This window comes from Pelodiscus sinensis, unplaced genomic scaffold (assembly GCF_049634645.1).
Source record: "Pelodiscus sinensis isolate JC-2024 unplaced genomic scaffold, ASM4963464v1 ctg41, whole genome shotgun sequence".
Classification (NCBI taxonomy): Eukaryota; Metazoa; Chordata; order Testudines; family Trionychidae; genus Pelodiscus; species Pelodiscus sinensis.
Window position 1 is genome coordinate 1,400,562 of NW_027465993.1, and position 19,160 is coordinate 1,419,721.

The 19,160-nt window shown below is 55.1% G+C and overlaps 1 protein-coding gene across 7 annotated transcripts in view; it reads right to left on the reverse strand.

The window, feature by feature from the left end:
- KIF1A (kinesin family member 1A) overlaps positions 1–19,160 on the reverse strand; it is a 123,911-nt gene that overhangs the window by 21,289 nt on the left and 83,462 nt on the right. For 4 of the 7 annotated variants that reach the window (XM_075917837.1, XM_075917834.1, XM_075917833.1 and 1 more), the window contains 8 exons: positions 18,939–19,029; positions 17,058–17,176; positions 16,548–16,603; positions 14,577–14,685; positions 13,026–13,092; positions 12,842–12,926; positions 12,186–12,291; positions 9,438–9,464 (listed from right to left, as the gene is read on the reverse strand). In XM_075917837.1, the coding sequence (XP_075773952.1) occupies positions 9,438–9,464; positions 12,186–12,291; positions 12,842–12,926; positions 13,026–13,092; positions 14,577–14,685; positions 16,548–16,603; positions 17,058–17,176; positions 18,939–19,029 (660 nt within the window). The remainder of the gene's footprint in view (positions 1–9,437; positions 9,465–12,185; positions 12,292–12,841; positions 12,927–13,025; positions 13,093–14,576; positions 14,686–16,547; positions 16,604–17,057; positions 17,177–18,938; positions 19,030–19,160) is intronic. The other 3 variants (XM_075917838.1, XM_075917839.1, XM_075917835.1) reach the window with 1 other exon arrangement.

The following is a 19,160-nucleotide window of genomic DNA, read 5'->3' on the forward strand; positions in this document are numbered from 1 at the left end:
CTGCTGGTCATCTCAGACGCGACACAGCCACAGGCGCGGAGCCAGTTCTACACTGGCCTGAGCAAGTGCAACTCCAGGGAAATCAGTGGCGCTGCCTATTGCCAGGGTGAATTTGATCCTCCATGTTCCTTGTTCCTTCGCTCCCTCATTTAATGTCTGTGCTACATTAAGGGGGCCCGGGTGACAGAGGGATTTAATGCCCATGGCCCCCAAAGCATTTAAACATGGGCTCCACTTGAAGAACTGCATAAGTGGCTTTGAAATCCATGGGATGTGGCATGTGCCTGATACGAAGCATGTTTCTGTGCTTTGCTGAATGGAGATGGATTTCTGAAGTCAGGGCCCAGGTCCAGTCTGTCTAATCACCTCTACTCCACTCCCTCTAGAGACAGGACTTCCATGCAGGACATCACAGCCTGACCCTTCAGCACTGGCAGAGATGGGAACTCTCTTCTTGCCCTCTCATTTTTAGGCCAGAACAAATAATTTTTGGCTTGAACAAATTAGGCTCATGTCCCAGAATCCCTGACCTGTTCTGGGTCATTGGACATCCCACTATGCTCCCAGTCTCTTTGTTGAGTCCATCTGGCTCTCAGCACTCATGTTTAGGGTCTACCTCCCAGCCCACCAGACTACTTGGAAAGCCCCATTCAGAAGCCAATCAAAGATGACCTCTGCACAGAACTCCCCCTAGTTTCCGTTTGAGCATCCTCAAGAAGACATGGTTCAAAACCATTTCCACACAGATATTTCACCATCACAGCTCGCCAACACTCAGCGTCAACACAGTCAAACAGCTCTTTAGCAGGATCCCTGGACTGCTCTTGGCAAGCAATGAGTGGGACTGGGTCCCACTCGGGAGCAGTGAAAGACTCTTGGTAAAGCACATTTGACCGGTTTTGTTGCTGCACTGTTACTAGCTCATTCTACACAGCACACATTAAATAACACAAGAGAATCATTCTGGAACATGTCGCAAACACCAAAACGGAATGGGAAAGACCAGCACCACTGTTAGAAACAAGTCATGGCAGGATGAGTAACTCCAAAGGGAAGGAGATAATATAAGGAAAGGAGGATAAGAAAAAGGAACAAAAAGCAGAGGACCAGACAGAGGAGAAAGAGAGAAAAGCAGAAGGGAACAGACCGAGCAAGTGAACGCAAGAAAGTGAGAGAGAAATACCTAGTGTCATTTCCCAGTGAAATGCTGTAAGTGGAAGGCAACCCAAGAGACAGACAGACAGACAGACAGACAGACAGACACACACACACACACACACACACACAGAAATTAAAAAGTCAGAAAGCATTGTTCTTAAGGGGTCTGGTGACAAACTAACCCCACAGCTCGGGGGCATGTGTGGGTGTGGGGAGATATCAGTCAGGGCCAGCTGTGAATTTGTAGCTGGTGAGGAACCAGGAAGGAAACAAAGATCACATTCTCTCTCCATCCTTGTGGTGGTGATGTGATAGCAGAAACCCTGGGCCACAGTTTCACAGAGACCCTGGGTGTGGAGAGGATTCCCACAGCCATCCTGCCCATAACAGGGGAGTTTAGATTCTGTTCATTCAATTTATGGGCTTTCCTGCCTTGCTGTATCAACAGATCACTGCCTCTGCCTGTGAAGAGCACCCTCCTGCATCGAAGGAGGACCCTATTGTCCATTCTTCTTGGGGCATGGCCTACAGAGCTTGGCTCCATTGCCCCTCATGAGGCCAGAGATGGGAGCGCATCATTTCTGACATGCTAGTGAGTCCCTGATGTTATTAATGGCCATGATGTGCCAGCTTGGGGCACCACAGACAGAGCATGCTGTGCGGTTAATAACTTAGGGCGTGGCAGTGACCATGGCCCTTGTAAATGTCAGGGTGAGAAGTGAGCAGTTCTTGTGAGACAAGAACAGACCTGCAGCACGTACCTGCTGCTGTGAGTGCTATTTCACTGGGACACTCCACGACAGCCATATGTTTTGGGAGCTCTTCCCCACCCATTAGGCCAAAACTCAGTAGCAGCCCTACTCCATCTGGAGAGGGGAAGGGAATCCAATTTCTGGTCATTCAGATTCAAAGTTTCTGCCGGCACCCCTTGGCCCTGAGCCGCAAGCTCCTTGCTGTGCCAGGCTGGGGTCTCTGTTGAGGAGAGTTTCCCATGCCCAACAAATGGCCCCCAGTCAGGTGGTTTTGCACGATATCAAAAGGAAGCATAGGATGTGGCCACACCCCCCTTTTCACTTGTCAGCTGAACCAAAATTTGCACTCAGGTCCTCAGACTAGTGAACTAGAACAATGCACCGAGGAAGTCCTGTCACTGCTCATTCACGCTCAGTCCTGAAGATAACAGCTTTTTCATACCGCAGAATAAAGCTTAGACTAGACTGAACAAAGAAAACAGGACCCTGGTGCATACTACTCTTAAAAGTAAATCCTGTACTTTGCAGTTTGCTTCCCTATGGAAACCAGCCCACACCAGCCACAAACCATGTTCCTTCTTCTCCCCTCCTGCCATCCCACCCCGAAACCGGAACGACATTCTGCTGTGCCGCTCCAGTATCGTCCCACAGGTGAGGGCCCGAGGGGCCACTGTGGGGCAGGGTTTCAATGCTTTCCCACAGCACGTGTTGAATTCCACCATGTTGAGTCTGGGGCAAACCCTTTTGCAAAGACCTGAGAACCAGAAAGAGCTGGCATCTCCCATGAGCTCTGGCATGGTGAAACCAACATGGGGAATCCCTGGGGGGGCTAAGGCTTTGTCGCCACCCACCTAGCCACTCCCATAGCCCTCATTGCAGGAGACACAGCCAACAGGAGACTCAGAACAGTACCCTGGAGGCCACACTGTGGGTGGAAAGCTACCTCTGCCCCGTCACCCCGAGCACAGAGCCTGAGTGAGCCAAACAACCAATCAGGTGTTACCTGGCCAAAACTTCCATATTAGCCAAACGACACATTGTGTGCCTGGCGCTGATGTTAATGAAATGGGAAGATTAAATTCAGAGGTATAGCCCTGGGGTAAATGAGAGCACAGTCAGGCCCAGCATTTGAACAACTCTTAGCGTTGTAAACGCACAGTGGACATGTGACATGCCTTTGCCTGGTGCAAACTATGAGCTGTGTAATAGCAGACTTCAGAAATCATTGCATCCCGTGTTTAACAAGCAGTGTAAAGCCCCACAAATGCCCTGGACAGTGAGAGCCCTTGTACAATACAAGGACTGCTGGATTTTTAAAACAGAATTGAAATCAAACCTCAATCTGACCTCAAATGGAATAAAGAGTCTCCCCTTTCTCCACTAAAAAGAATTACAGCAAAGTTCATTGCAACACTTTCCTCACCAAAATAGATCAGTCTCTAGTTAGGAATACTTTAGATTTGGGGGGAGGGGGGTTAATGCCATGGGAGAATTTGCTCTCAGTCCCTACACTGGCTTCCACAGATCTCTCCTTAACATTACTTCTGCCATAAATCAGTAACTACAAGATAAAAAGATCAGACCAAAAACTAAGGATTCAGTAAAAGTAATCTCAAGTAGCTGGTCCATTATTCCTTTTCACAAATCTAGTCTAAGGGTAGGGAAAAAACCCTCCAAAGTCAAGTTCCCAGGCTGCTGTTGTCATTTACTCTGCTTCTGAGGGCTAAAGAGTTACTTCACTAAAGGCCAAATCCTACTGAAGTCAAAAGGAATTCTCCTCCTAATGTCAACAAGTTTTGGATCAGGCCCTTAGCACTGGAAATCATTGCCCAAAACCTCTGTTGACACAGTTACAGCTGAGTAGAGCCTTGTCCTTTTCCAAAACAAGAGTATATTCTTAAATCCTTGTACAGCATTTCATTCAGAGTTAAGATACACACCATCCTCACCCATAACCTTAACTGTGATTTCCCACTCTGCTACTATCAGATGACACAGCCCTCTTTCTCTCCAGGTGGGATGCAATATTGCAGGGACACTGGGAGAAATTGTTGGGCCATGCCCTCGATTAGGCAAAAGAACAATGTTGGTCAGGCTTAATCAGCATCAGCTGGTTACGACTGGCCTCAAACCCATCACCTGCTCTGCACACATCACCCCAGCATGGCTAGATGTCACCACCCTTGGTCCTTGTCTTGAGGAGTCACTCTGGAACCTCATCGGTGTGACACGACTCCCCATATCCACCTTGGGATATTATTATAATGGAATAATTATGATGCATTTTGTACAAAATGGGTCATATAAGATGTCATCTGAAAAGTTGTGATTTGCTGAATATGATTATCCTATTTGTAAGAATGTATCATTTTTGTATCTGATGTTACGAATATTGACTATGTATCTGTATTTCAAATAGCTGACTTTGGAAAATACCCACAGCTAGCCTTTTAGATATGACAAAGAAGAAGCTACATAGCACTGATGTGTCATCAGCAAAGACAATGGACAGATTAGCCTTCCTGAGAACTTTCCAGCCAGCAAGTAAGTAATGGCTGCTATGACTCAGCAGAGCATGCAGGGCACATGACCAAATCACATGACACTGAACTCCATTTTGATGCCTGTATTTTTCCACAAGCCAGGCTGGGAACTGAGTCTGGAACAAGGGGTTTCTTCCCATCAGAGCGTAAAGCTATCCAAGGTGGGTGTGACAGCATGGAGTGGCCTCACTCATCATGCAAGGACACTCCTGGAAACACCTGAGGGACAGAGATGGACTGCCACTTCATAGCCAAACTATCGGGCATGTTAGGGTTACTAGGCCGGTCGTCTATTTGCTTTCTCTGTTTGCTGTCCCTTAGAATCACGTCCAATCTCTCTTGCAGTCAGTCAACGTGGTTTTGCTTTATCTAGCCCAGGGCGCCTTCGAGTGCCGTGTCTGGGGAAATCTCAGCGTGGTTAACACAGCCTTGTTGCATCTCCTTCCCGCGTCCAGGGAAGGCGAACTACAGCGCTGGGTTTATACTGCACAGACCCCCGTGCAGAGCAAGATGGTTTAATCCTGACTCTACAGCCCCACAAAGGGGTGCAAGGCAGGGAGCTGGGGCACTGGCTGCATGTCCCTGAGTCGCTGAGGGAAAGCACTAAGGTAACTGAGGTGGCGTGTGGCGCCACCTGCTGTTGTGTGGGGGTGATAACAGGGCCTGGTGGGTAGCAGGGTGCAGTGGTTCCCACAGCTCACAGTCTGCACCCCGGGAGACAGCCTTTCACAACAGACACTTACCTTGGGCTGCACAGCACTCCTGTGTGTCTGCTACAGACTGTTTCCAATCCCCACAGCAAACCTAGATCCTCCTCTGCCTCTTCTTCCCAACCCACATGACTCAGTGCAGAACCAAGGGGTCTGGGATCCTTTGGGTGCAGATGTGCCTCTTCCCTCAGAAGGCAAACTGGAAATTCAGTGTCACCTGCCCCCTTTCCCAGTTTGCTTCCATCTACATTGTTAGCTGTCTAACTGCAGACTCCTGTCATCTCAGAACCAGCCTGCCTGGACTGCGTGACAGCAATTGCTTGTGTGTGGAACCAGATCCTTCCACAAGGCAATGTCTAGGTTATGGCTGCTTTTCAGCAAAGCACTTACACATGCCCGTAGCTTTCTGCAGACACTTGCATGCTTGGCTGACCTGGGACCCGTGAATCACTCTCTGGGGCAATCACATAGCAAGTACTTTCAGCAGGCTCTGCATGATCAGGGACAATCATCTGTGTTCAGCTGAGTGCTGGCTCTGAGCTGTAACCCACAATGGGAAATGGGAAAAGGTGCAGTGTTTTGGAAGTGACCCACAGCAAAACATTAGTGGGTCTCTTTCCAGTGGAGATCGGACGTGTCACTCAACAGGCAGCATTAGAGTGGAAACAAAGCCTTCAAACTATTCCACCATAACTACAGAAATGGATCTGGCTGGTCCGCTCTTGACCGTAGAGCAGAAAATGAAAACGCAAGCATTGTCCTGTATCTGCTGCTGTGTGGGAAGCCTGTTCATCTCCTGAAGTCAAGGAGAGGCTTGGAGTTCATTTCCAAGGGCACTGAGAAGGCCCTCATGCTGCTGAGTCTCTAAGAGATGCAGGGAAAGATAGATGCAGGTGAGTGTCAAATCCCCAACCATCCCACAAGGGGGGTGGAGAAGAATGGCAGAGTGGGCTCAGGACTCCCAGCACAGGTGAGGCAACTGCCATATCTGCCCTTCTTTCAGGGCTTTAGATTCCAGATTTCACTCTTGGGCTGTACCGGTGTATTGGAAGGGACTCCTGGGGATATACCGATGTACAGCAAGAACAGCGACCCTACTCCCCTGGGTAGGCAGAGACACAGAGCTCTATTAGCCCTGGTGACATTGCAAACAGTTCACACCATCTGGAAGAACAGATCCCATCTGAGGATGACTGACTATCTGAATTCTGAACAGCGGTGGCATTCCTGCTGCTCTTTCCTGTCCTTGTGTTCTCTGATTTTCTCCTTCCTCCCATTCCAAATGGCGAAAAGCAGAGTGAAAAGCCAACTAGACACTCCTGTGTCCAGTCTCACAACACAAGAGAAAGGGGGAGCTCAATTCAAGTGACAATCTTGTTGGAAGAAGGCAATATTTCTTGGCAGGAAGTATCCATCCTATGGACTTCTGTTAAAGGAACTCATCAGAACCATTTTCAAGACCTTATCTGGGCATGTCAGCAAGAACAATGAGATGTAGAGCTGCTTTAGTGCAACCACAATCTTTTTGGCATGAGGCAGGAATCCGTGGGTGAAGTTTTACAGCCTGCATTTTATGCAGAAGGTCAGAGGAGGTGATCAGAAACTCTGCGGAATCTAAACTCTATCAGAATTTGAAATTGATGATCTACGAACATGAGCATCAACACCGGTCACGTGGGTCAGCGTGACCGTTACAAGCTGACCATCCACTGGGCCTGGGAAGGAATATTTCTCCCTATGAGACCTGCTGACATAAATTTGCCATTCTCCAAAGCTTGAGCTTCGTGTCTGCCAGGGGCAGATTACCAGATGAGGTCAACCAGTGGTTACCAGTGGGATGGGGAGTCCTTTATTCTAGTGTTCTACCTCCTTGGGTTGATCTCAGTCAGTATAGCTGCAGCCTAGGCACAAGAGATGAAGGCTGGGATTTTCAAAAGGAACAGGGTACCTAACTCCCTTAGGCTCTTTTGGAACTACCAAAGTGGCTGCCTCCTTCAAGGCCTAGGAGGCTGCAATGACACTGCTCTGAAACTGATGGGTTAGTGTGTAACAATCAACCACTGACAAGGAGAGGGTGTTAATATCCTTGTTACAGTCTTTACACCCTTTGTTCACTCTTTTCACAAGACTATGAAACATTTAATACAAATTATGCCACGTATCTTTTGAAAACTCATAATTTGCTGATCATTATTGTTCTGATAAAATTTGTGTGGCAATATCATATGAAAAGTTATGAAATTCTACTGCCCGACATTGCTGAGACACGTTCCAAGTTTAGAGAAGCAGCCACAAACCAGTTCCTCAAGGACCAAATCCAAACTGACACCTCAACCAGGTGTCACAAAATTAAATGGACAATCATCGGGTTAAGTGGCCATTCTCTGGCAGGAAAAGGGGTACGAGCAAGAAGTCTACATTGTGACAAAGAAACAGTTGGAGATTCCTGTGTCTGGGCAGGGGCACAGGGTCTGGTCTTGGCCTAAGGGATCTGGAATGTGAGAAGGGCTCTGAGCTAAGCCTGGGGCAAAGAGTTCAGTTCTATGAGGGGGCTCAGGGTACAGGTTGTGTAAGGGAGTTTGGGCAGCAGCTTGTGGTGCAGGAGGGGGTTCATGACTGGGGAAGGGGCTTGCAGCTGGCTCCAGCTGGGCACTGCTTACCTGGGTGGGGGTGCAGTGGGGCTAAGGCAGGCTCTGCCCTGCCCTGGCCCTGCACCACTCCCAAAAGCAGCCAGCAAACTCCCTCCATCCCAAGCCCTGCTGTGCCTCCCTCCACTCTGTGGAGACAGAATCCAGGGAGGGAGGGAGCACCCTGACATCAGCACCCCCCCTTCCTTCCCTGTCCTGCACAGCAAGCAGGAGGCTGGGGGGAGCAAGGAAGAGGCAGCTCCAAGGCAAAGGGCAGGCGGTGTGCAGTGAGGGGAAAGGCAGATGAAGTGCTGCACTTGGTAGCGCCTTGGTCAAACCTGTCAAGATCCCCTGTCAGAGGCTCCAAGATCGACCAGCAGATCCCGATCGACTGGCTGGTGACCCCTGACTTACCACCCGTTGCTTTGTACTCAGTACACTTATTTGTATTGGTTTATCTGCCCAGTGTCCATCATTTATTCATAGAAAATATCTCAAGTGGAATTTCCAAAACACTTCAGTCCAAGCACACTGGGGTAGTTAAAACAATAACATCAGTGTATTGAGCACAGACGGACAGAGGTTAAGAGGCTGCCAAGGCCCCTTCTCCACAATTTGCTGAGTTTTTAAATATTTTCATCTTCCCACTTTTTCCTCTAAATCTCAATGGAAATATCTGTGGAAGCCCCAATCCATTCCAATACCCTCCCTCTGGCCCCTCTGGGAGCAAGAAGGAACTGGAGGGGCAGGTAGTGGGTCAGCATGACTCCGGGGGGGGGGGGGGGGCAATGAATCGACTGCTAGAGGAAAGAGTCGGTCGATGAATGTATAGCTCCCCCTGGCTGCCAGCGGGCGTAGCTCCACTGAAGCCCATTACATTCAACTATTCCATAGTAATAAGAGTGCTCCAGTAGCCCTGCAGCCTCCTCTGTTAATGTGCAGCTCCAAACCCATTCCCTAGCAATGTCCAAAGAACACAGGTCCAGCGCCTCAGCCGGGGAACTGGTGTCAATCTGCAAGGGAGCCAGGCTACTCTGCACCAGCTGAGGAGCTGGTCAGTTTTGCCTAAGAACATAAGGAATCTATCAGTGGCCAGAGAATACCAAGCTGGAGTAAAATCCTGCCTCACTGGAGCCAATGGCAAATCTCACAGCAGTCTCAGTACAGCCAAGGTTTCACCTGTTATGCCCATTCCCTCTGCACGTAACTTGTACGTTGGTCCCAAGCTCAGCTACGTTGCTGCCATGTCTCTCCTCTTTGTTTTTCATACAGTATCTTAAAGGGCCCTCTCCACCCACACACTACAGACCAGCCTCTCATGCAGCCTGGGCCTGCTCCCGGGCCCAAGTTGGGAGAGAGAACAAGAGGCGGAAGGATGGTCTTTGCCAAATGTCACACAGTTACAACAGCAGCAAAACTGAACAAAAAGCCAGCCAGAGGAGCAGAGGCTAACGAGAGCATGGTCCATACAAACAGGGAAGCCCAAGGGACAGAAACGGAATGAAAGAGCAGCCCAGAGATGGGGAAGAGAAAGGGAAGCCAGTGGATGGAGTGTCTGGAAATCAAAGTGCTGTCTCCGAGGGGGAGGAAGAGTGCCAAGGAGGGAAGAGGAAGCGAATTAAAAAACCCAAGGGAAACCAATAATACCTAGGCATATCCGAATCAAGAAACTGCCTGCAAAGATACAAAACAATCACATGGTTAGTGCGGGTTGGATGGATGGCGGCAGCAGCAGCGGCTTTGTAAGTACGTGATTCAGAAGCCGAAGGCCTCCACGCAGCCCTGCTTCAAGGAGGGCGGCAGCGTTGCAGCCAAAGGACCTGACACCTTGCAGGCACGCGTGGACGTGAGAGCAGCTGGGGAGCGAGGGCTGCGGCCTTGAGAGTGGCATGGGGGAGAGACCAGATCCCCCTCCTGACGGGGTGACAGAGTGTGAGTGGGAAGCACCCTTCGCTGGGCTGGCTACCATGAGGAGCTTAAATGACAACCCTGGTGGCAGAGGCTATTGGCAGGTGGAAATCCAGGTCCTGCCTGCGTCTGTGCGGAAAGTCGGGGCTGCTGGCTTCCTGAGGGCCTACCTACCACCTGCACAGCGAGGCCTTTCTTGGCTCCCATCAGGAACCACTTCCATGGAAAAGTCAGTACTGGGGGGGGGAACAGCCCGGGGGATGATCCCAGGCCTGCCTGCTGCAGTGAAGACCGAAGGACATACAAGAGCAAAGCAGGCAGCACAAGCAGTCCAGAACGAGGGTTCTCCTCCTGGTGTCCCTGCATCCAGGGTTTCTCCATTGCTGGGACCAAGCCAAGCAAAAAGCCCATGCAGGGATGAAGCAAGGAATGGGTGAAGATGTTTCCTGCCACTGTCCTGTGAACCAGTTACCCCCCCATCCCCGTACCACCCTGTCTGCCCAAGCTGCTCCCAGCTGCGGAGAGGCGTCCCTCCCCAGAGAGCAGCGCATTCTCACACGTCCAGCTGAGATCCTGGGAGGGAAAACTAGATCCACAGCTGATGCCCTGGGTCCCCTTTGCTTAGGACCAGTCTTTCCTTGTGCCAAGCAGCCCTGCAATCACCTCTCCGTGCTCCAGAGCACTCCACCCCAGGGCTGAAATCCCTGCCCAGGACCTCTGCTAGCTGCAGGGCTCACGCATGGAGGAAGAAGAGGGAGGAAGGCCCAAGGTGCCACAGCATGGCTCTCGTGTAGGGACAGGGCAAAAGACTGTTACGCTGTTTCTCAATGACCGGTCTGTGCATCAGCATTGGCCTGGACACAGCTTAGGAAGGAAGCAAGCCGGTCCCGGGGACCCAAGGGTTGAGAAATGCTGCATCTATTACACTGCTCCTATCAGTTTCTGTTTTGCTCAGATGAGGCAGGAACAAAGGATCTGAGTTATCCAGAGCGGTGCTGAGTCCTTTGCTCCCTCTGAACACCCTGCCTGGCGGCTGACAGCACGCACTGCAGTCTGCCTACTGCCTTGATCCAAGCCCTTCCTCCGGTCACTCCCAGCTCAGTGACTCTGCTCGCAACCACTGGTCCATGACTCAAGCATATTCCCCCAGGTGTAGCACGTGCCATAGCAGGGTGGCCCTGGCAGGAGGAAGGGAGAGATCTCCAAGGATCCAGGGACCAGCTCTGTTTCCTTCCTGCCATGCTCTGAGGACAGGCAGCACAATGCTTCACAACGGCCACACACCAGTCCACAGGTCCCTGTCTCGCCAGGGTTGATCTCTCATCTCCTCGAGGTGAATGACAAGCAAGTGCTGTCATTAGTGACCACTGCCGCTTCCTGCTGTATGTGCTTCCAGTCTTGGCCCCACACACACTGTACAGCCACTTCCACCCAGAACCTGTCCTCCAGGGACCCATGAGAGCTCTCCGGGCTAGCCATCTCGCCGGGTGATGCCAGCAGCTGTCAACCCGCAGCAACACTGACCTACGCACTGGTCATTGCTAGGGTCCCTGCCTGGTGTTTGCTGCCACCGCCTTACGACTTAGCCCAAAGCGTCAGCACTCGCAGAGCACCGGTAGGCACACAGCTGTACTAGCTTTCAGAGAGGTTACATTTCCAGCAAGGGGGCCACCCTGCAGCTCGTCGGATATGAACACGCAGCGTCTCGCACACGTGTCGACTCAAGAGCTGGAGCGACAGGCACCAGCTTTCCAATGTGCTGGGAGTGCTTACTGTTCAACCCCCTGCTCTGCCCCTTCCTGCCCTCCCACACCCCCGAGCACCCTGCGAAACGCTGACTGAGGCAGGTGGGACGAGGGGCAGGCTGATGCACCCCGGTATTGAAGTGTTTCCATCATACACGGGGTTTGCAGCTTGGTTCAATGGGTCTCAGCCCCGCCAGCACCGGACACATTGTTCCAGCACCCTACAGCTGACTGGTGGGGCTGCTGTGAACAGGAAGTGCTGGGGGCCGGGGGAAGCTGGTTGGGGGTTGCTCAGGTATCACTGTGGCTTTTTAGCAATTCTGGCTCCTTCTCAGGCTCACGGGAAGTGCAGACGACAGTGCCCAGCAGTCCAAGCAGGGCTGTGGGCCTCACGCCTGGATTAATGCTGCTGCAACACAGGGTGGGGATCAAAGAGCCCTTGGAAACTGTCACTGGGAGGCTAGGCCCCTTTGGTCCATACCCAGGGCAGCCCAGTGGCGCAAGGATGTCCTGTCTCGGTGGGGGTGGGGTGGGGAAGCCCACCTCGAATCTCTAGCATCCAGGCATCCTCCACTGGTCCTGCCTTGTGGGCAGCAAGGTTGCCATCCCGCTAATGCCTCTGAAATGCAGACGCAGCACAACCACTGCCCCCGCGCTCTGGCCGTGGTGGCAGGAGGGAGAAATGCCCTCACAGCCTAACTGGACCTGACATTGCTGAGAGGCCAGGCCAGGGCAGACCCACCGATCGTCCTGGGAGGGGTGGACGTATCCAGACGACAGGATGTTCAGAGACAAGATGTTGGGGTCGATGAGAGACTCGTCCCCTTCTGGGGTGTTTCGGATCCGACCTGCAACACACATCAACCCAAAGCATTTGGAGGCGGGGCAGGAGCACAGGGCCCTGCCCAGCCCAGCGTGGCAGGGATGGTCAGTGCCCAGCAGCATGGCATGGGAAGTGTGACAGTTAGACGAGGGGAAGACACTCAGTGTGAGCCACAGACCCTCTCCAGTCCCGTGCCCACTGCTCCTGCCAGCACCCGCACACGGACGGGGAGACAAGGAGGAGCTGGGGGTGCCTGCTAGCCGCCCTCACCAGGTCTGGCTCGCACTCTTGCACAAGGCTGGCCAGCCTGAAGATGCCGGGGCCTCCACAGGCCACAGAGAGGCAGAGGCTCTGTCCAGGAGCCCTGCTGTATCAGTAAGGGCTGGGCAGCCCGGATTCAGTGAGGGGGCTTCTGGCTGGGTGCTGTGCTGCTGAGCCTTAGCAAGGGAGGGCTGGCTGGCCTCCAGAAATCAGCTGCATGATTCCCACTGCTGGGGGGACAGACCGGGAGGGGCGAGAAGACGGGAAAGGGGTGAAGGGCTGCTCAGCCCATGCCAACCAGCAGCACTGCTTACCCACAACCAGCTCTCGCACTTCTTTCCAGCGGACGTGGCTGCCGTTTTCATGCACTAAGGTCACGGTGATCCTCCTCTGGATGCCCTACAACCCGGCCCAGGCAGAAAGGGGCAGCAGTTAAAGCCAACAGCCTGACACCCCGCTGCTCCGCGGATGAGAGATGGGCGGGGTCAAGGGCTGTACCTGGTGGAGCAGGAAGGTTCCAAGGCATGGCATTCCTCCACGGTGATCGACCACAGCAGGGATGTAACTGAAAGGAGGGAGTCCCGTGAGGTGCTGCTCCCCTCCCGGCGCTGGGGGACCTCCCCCGGGCGCTCTGGCACACGCACCTCCCCAGAATCCAGGGGCATCTCACACATGCATCCCCTCCAGGGCCCAGAGGTATCGTGCACCCCCTGCGCCCACCCCCCGGGCCCGGAGATCTAACACATGCAACCTCAGAGCCCAGGGGGTCTCCCACACACATCACCTCCACAGGCCCGTCACAGGACCTCAGAGCTCTCTCACACACAACTGGTGTGGGCAGCCCTGCCACCAGCAGGCTCCTGCTGACTGGAAGAGATTCGAGCTCAGCCCATCAGCTGGCAAAAGGGCATGCCAGAGCCAGCACAGCCCGGCACACTGAGACCAGATTGCACAGGGGCATGTGGAAGAGCAAACAGACCTTCTTCCAGAAGCAGCAGCAGGCGACTGAATGTCTCCGCTCATCAGGGGAGCCCTGGGAGCCATCCAGACTCAGAGCTGCAGGAATCTTTTATTGGCTGAATTCTGCCCTTTGGCGCGGGCTGCGATCGGCCCGCCACAGGGCTGCGATCGGCCCGCCACAGGGCTGCGATCGGCCCGCCACAGGGCTGCGATCGGCCCGCCACAGGGCTGCGATCGGCCCGCCACAGGGCTGCGATCGGCCCGCCACAGGGCTGCGATCGGCCCGCCACAGGGCTGCGATCGGCCCGCCACAGGGCTGCGATCGGCCCGCCACAGGGCTGCGATCGGCCCGCCACAGGGCTGCGATCGGCCCGCCACAGGGCTGCGATTGCGACGCCCACGCGCCCGGCCAGTACTGCGCGCCCACATTTCGGCACAGATGCGGCTGTTCTCCCGCGCGGGCGCCGGGGGCCTGCAGTGTGCTCGGGGCAGCCGCACAAGCAGCCCCCTTTGCAAACGACCAAGCCAGCACCCAAAGAGGCGCCGTGCGGGCAGGGCAGATGTGGCGCCGCACCAAACAGCTGGGTCATTCCAGTGGGACCCCCAGGCTGGAGGGGAGTCTGGCCGAGCACCCGCCGTGGCAGGCTGGTTTGATCCTGCCTGGAGTGCACAGGGAGCCCAGGGTCCCTCTGCAGGCCCCGGGTCCCTTAGCTGCACACAGGCTCATTAACAAGTGTGCCTGGGCTTGCCCTACAGCTGCCAAGCCGCTCCAAGTCTGCTGCTGACGGTGCAGGGTCTCCGAGGCTTGCCTTGGGCCTGGCCCTGGGACTTTCATCTGCAGGAGGGGCTGGCCGAGGGGCTTGGCGGAAGGTCATTCTAATCAGTGGCCTACTTCCTTTTCTCACTGTGGACCACACTGTCCTGTGGGGGGAAGCTTGTGCCACTTGCAAGGGGGCCCTGGGGCTTAGCACTGACTCCTACAGTGCAGGACCGGGCAGTATCTGGAGCATCCCTGAGAGGTGAGCTGCCTGGGTAGGATTCCCCTGCAGCTGCCCCGGACGGGGTCCCCCCAGCGGGGCTGGTACTTACTCGCCATTGGCCTCCAGCTCACAGATCTCAAAGAAGACCATCAGATCGTACTTGCAGTGGCAGGGCCCAGCGCTGGGGCGCGCCAGGGTGCTGAGCTTCGTGGCTGGCACTGCGGCAGACAGGAAACAAGGCTCACCATCCGTCAAGGAGAAGGTGTTGAAGGGGGAGCTGGACTCCCGGCACCACACAGGAGGAGTGTCAGGCAGAGCCAGGCCCGCTGGCCATGACTGTCAAGGAGAGCAGCTAGCGTGCTCTGAGCACAGCTGGACATGACCTCTGACCCCCAACATGCCAAGAGCGGGGGAGAACATGCACTAACACATGCACTCAGTCACAGTTTGTAAACCCTTCCTCCCACTGCAGCGCATACTCCTGCCCACAGCCCCTCTGCAGGGAGAAAGGATCAGGCCTGCACAGGGTACAGGAGAGACAAAACGCACACAGAAGCAGCGACTTCTGCTTTTGCCAGTCTCTGGCTGAGCATCACCCTTTGAAAGGCCAGGCCCCTCTCCCAGCCAGAGGGCAGACCCCAGATCACAGAATGAGGAGGCAGGACACACAGAGGCAACAGCAAACCAAGACACTAGGCTGCAAGGAAAACCACTGGGACTCGGGTGTCCAATGCTGAAATGCAGGTAGCTCTGAGAGGTGTGTGCTGCTTTAGGAGCTCCGTGGGTGCTCCCCAGGCGCTGCATGGACACATCTCCCCAGGGAGGCCTGGCTAGAGACCCGAGTAGCAGTGGGATCTGCCACAGCAGTGTCCAGGAACCAACCAGGTTTCTGAGCCTTTCTCACAGCACAGTTCATTGCAGGCAGGAGGGGCACAGGGCTGGACTCCTCCCTCTCTGGCAGCAGGAACGAGGCGGCTGCCGTAGCAGCAGAGAGAGCACGCCCAGGGAGCACATCCAGAAGTGAGCCGGCTAGCACATCGGGCACCAAACACCTGATCAGCTGGTGGGATTTCTCATGCTCTTCAGGGAAGGGAAACAAACAGACATCCCAACAAAGCAAAGCGGTTGAGCGGGGGCAGGGGGTGCTGCACACTTCAGCTTGTTAACCCTCTCGGAGCTGCTGCTCTCCACAGATGGCCCCCTCCACTCGCGGGGTGCCAGGACAGAGCTGCAGCACTCCCCTGCCCTAGAGGGGCAGGAAGGAGAGCCCCCCCGGGATGGATAATCTGCAGTCCGGCTGCGCGTGCCAGCCCTTTCCTCTAGCTGGTGGACTGTCAGCTCGGAGGTTACAGTGCGAGGAGGCCACCGGGATGACACCAGCTAGGAAAAGGGTGGGGGCACCCTGGCAGGGAGGGCAAGGGCTGAGGCAGGTTGCTGGGGGGAGAGAGGTGCAGATAAGCTCGCCTCCAAGCTGATCAAATCCCAAGGAGCACACTGCAGTGCTGGGAACGATCCTGCTGCACCTTTCTTGAGGTTTTCAGAGGTCCCGCTCTCCCCACCAAGGCACCACAGGGCAATAGCCCCGATCGCCTGTGCTAGCCATCCCTCGGTGTGCGGCAACAGGCCACTCCAGACAGCATCCTGCCTGGCACGAAGCCATCGCCCCGGTGCCACCTTCTGCGGCAAATGCCAATGGAGTGGGGCTAGTAGCATCAGGTTTCCTGCGCCAGGAAGGGAGCATCTTCTCCTCACCCCAGAAGGGCTCCCGCCGGAATAGCTGCCCTCACCTGCCACGCTCAGGAGTCCCCCCAGGAACGGTGTCTCTGCTCTCTGGGAATGTCAAGGGCCTGGAAAGGTCGCCTTCCCCCGCCAGGGGAGGGGGACTTGCTTTAGAGACGCCAATTTCAGGTCATTATGCAATGTCACGCAGAACCCCTGCCTGCTCAGACCCTCTCCCATCGCCGCATGGACCCTTGCTGGCACATGACCACGGAAGGACCAATTCTCCAAAGCCCCACTTGCTTCCAAGCTGTGGCTTCTGAAGCCTAATATGCCTTAGAAGGGGAAAGCAAAGGCCTACCTGGTTTGGACAGTGGCATGACGCGGGGGAAGTGACGCCGGGACGGTCTCAGAGGGCTGTGGAGAGAAGAGACTCGGATGAAAGGGAACATGCAAAATACACGACTGGCCCAGAGAAGGAGCTCCCCTCCTCCCAGTCTCCCAGCACAAGAACCAGGAGACACTCCGTGAAGCTGGAAGGCAGAACACTCAACACCAGCCAAAGCATTAGACTGTGGAACCCACTGCCACAGGATCTCAGGCCCAGAGCTTGGTAAGATTCACCTTTATTTTCATACACCTTATGGAATGGAAAACTCTGGCTTCAAGATGCTGCAGAATTCAGCACTGCCAAGCTGCAAATACCCGAGAGCCTTTGCATAGAATGTAGAGACCTGATCCACAGGCCACGGGAAGGAAGGGGCTAACGCCTATTGATTTGGATGGGCTTTGGGTCAGATGCTCGGTCCAGGCTACGAGGCTTCGGTCTGAGCCAAGCAGGTGGGGAAGCCCTCCCGTAACCCACACTCACCTGAGCACATCCTTGCAGAGAGGAGGGAAGGGGTGCTGCTGATAATGCCCAAACACCTCAAACACAATCGGCTGGCTCTTGATGTACTCAATGAACGACTTGGTCACCTCCACCGCAATCTGAGAGAGGGGAACAGGGGCCACAATGCTTTCAAATGGCAACATCCGCAGTCCGTTTGCCTAGGCCCCGATCCAGCAAGGGGTTATGCATGCGCTTACGGTTAGACACCTGACGGATCAGAGCCGTCCTAGCAGGGCGGAGATCGATCAGGCCAGCAGCCAGACACCAGTAAACAGTATTTCTCCAAGAAACACGCTCAGCTCACCCCTCCGATGGGCTTTTGCTTATGTCACACTTACACCATGATGGCAGAATGCTGCTGGGTTAACGTCCCCAAGGCAAAGGCAGTCCTCTGAGCTCTGCCAGAGGAGGCGGGGTAAAATCCCTTCACAGGACAGGCTGGTGAGACTGGTCTAGAGGCGCCTCACAGAGGCACTCAGCAGCAGAAAAATCTGGAACCATATTGCCAGGGCTTACTGCAGAGAGGCCGGGAGCAGCCCTCAGCGAAGGGTGCAAAGCGCTAGAGCTTTTCTCTGCCAGCCCTTGAAGGAGAGGCGAAGCAGAAAAGCTCAGCCATGGGAGCCCTCACATCCCTCACCGGCAGGACAATGGGACAGAGTTTGTGCTCATGAGAGGACTGAGGGAAGAGAACAATGTGCTGGCTCACAGTGAGCTCAGTGACCCACCTGAGGGCCTGTGCCACGGGCACAGCACGCTAGACACAAAGGTCTGGAACGTTTGGGGCTCCTTGCCCTAACAGGGGTGTTGGCTGGTTTTCAGTGTAGCGCTCTCTGGTTTCTCTGCCATTCTCCTCTCACCCAGACACCCCTGGTCTAGAAGAGACTGAACTGCCCACAAACGCCTCCCCTGCGCGCTCAGCAAGGAGGGGCGATGGAGTGCTGGCTGCCACATCTGCTCACTGAGGGCAGCAGGCGTCCCTGGAGCCTATCGACCTACGACTGCTGGGATTTCTGGCATCGGGGGCCAGCGCTGGGCCAGCGGGTAGCTGGCTACTCTTCTGGGCAGATACGCAACTGCGAGGACCAGGAAGTAAAAGGGGAGCCTGGAGGAGAGAGACTGTGCGCTCCTCCCACTGTGCCCCTGGGCTGGTCCTGCCCTGTGGTGCGCCAGACACAGACTGAGCGATGGAGAACCGTGAGCACAGGCGAGGCCCTGGGTGGCTGAGGAAGTGCCTGTTACAGAGGGGGAGGCCTGAGACCGTCAGAAGGACACACGCACGGTTCCTTCCCCTGCCAGAACACAGTTGATGCCTTTGTAGCTAGCCGCTGTTCGGGTGTGCCCTACGTGACAACCGAGCCGCTCCACTGGGAGGCACGCCCTCGGTGAGCTCTGACCAGCTGACAGCCAGGTGCACCGTAAGGAGAAGGAAATTCTAGACCTCCAGAATAGCGCAGCAGCCCACTGCAGAGTGTGACTGTACCGCCCGTGGGCAGCGGGCAGTCCTGCGAGGTGGGTGATGGTGGCTGCCCCACTGGCAGTAGCAGGGATCCCCGAACCTGCGGGGGGCAGGGAGGGATGTTCAGGGTGGTGCAGTGGGGCTTGGACAGCCCCCTCGGCGGAGGGGAGTGACATCTAGTCTCACTCCGCCCCCAGCTGCAGCTCAGTGCCCGGCCCTGGCCTGGGCCCCAGTTCTAGTTGCGGCTCCACACCTGGCCCTGGTCCCTGCTGGGGCACAGGTGCACTCCTTTGGGTAAGGGGGAGAAGAGGGAAAGCTTGCGGGCCACTGTCAGAAATCCCTACGCTCGGGGCAGAGCCAGGCCACCCCAGGGCAGAGGAGCCAGCCTGGGAAGTGAGACTCACGTTCTGCACATGATAGAATCCCAGAGGCGGCCCTCGGCCCGTGTTCTTCAAGGGCTCCGTGGAAAAGGCCTCGTCGTGGCGATGGATAAAGCTGTGAAGGCAGGAGGGCAGTTACAGCGGCTGCGTGGTCAGCAGGGAATGAGAACGGCGGAGGGAGACGGAAGCCAGCGCCCACAACCCCGGGTCTGAATGAAGAGGACTCATTTCCCCTCCCCTCCCCCG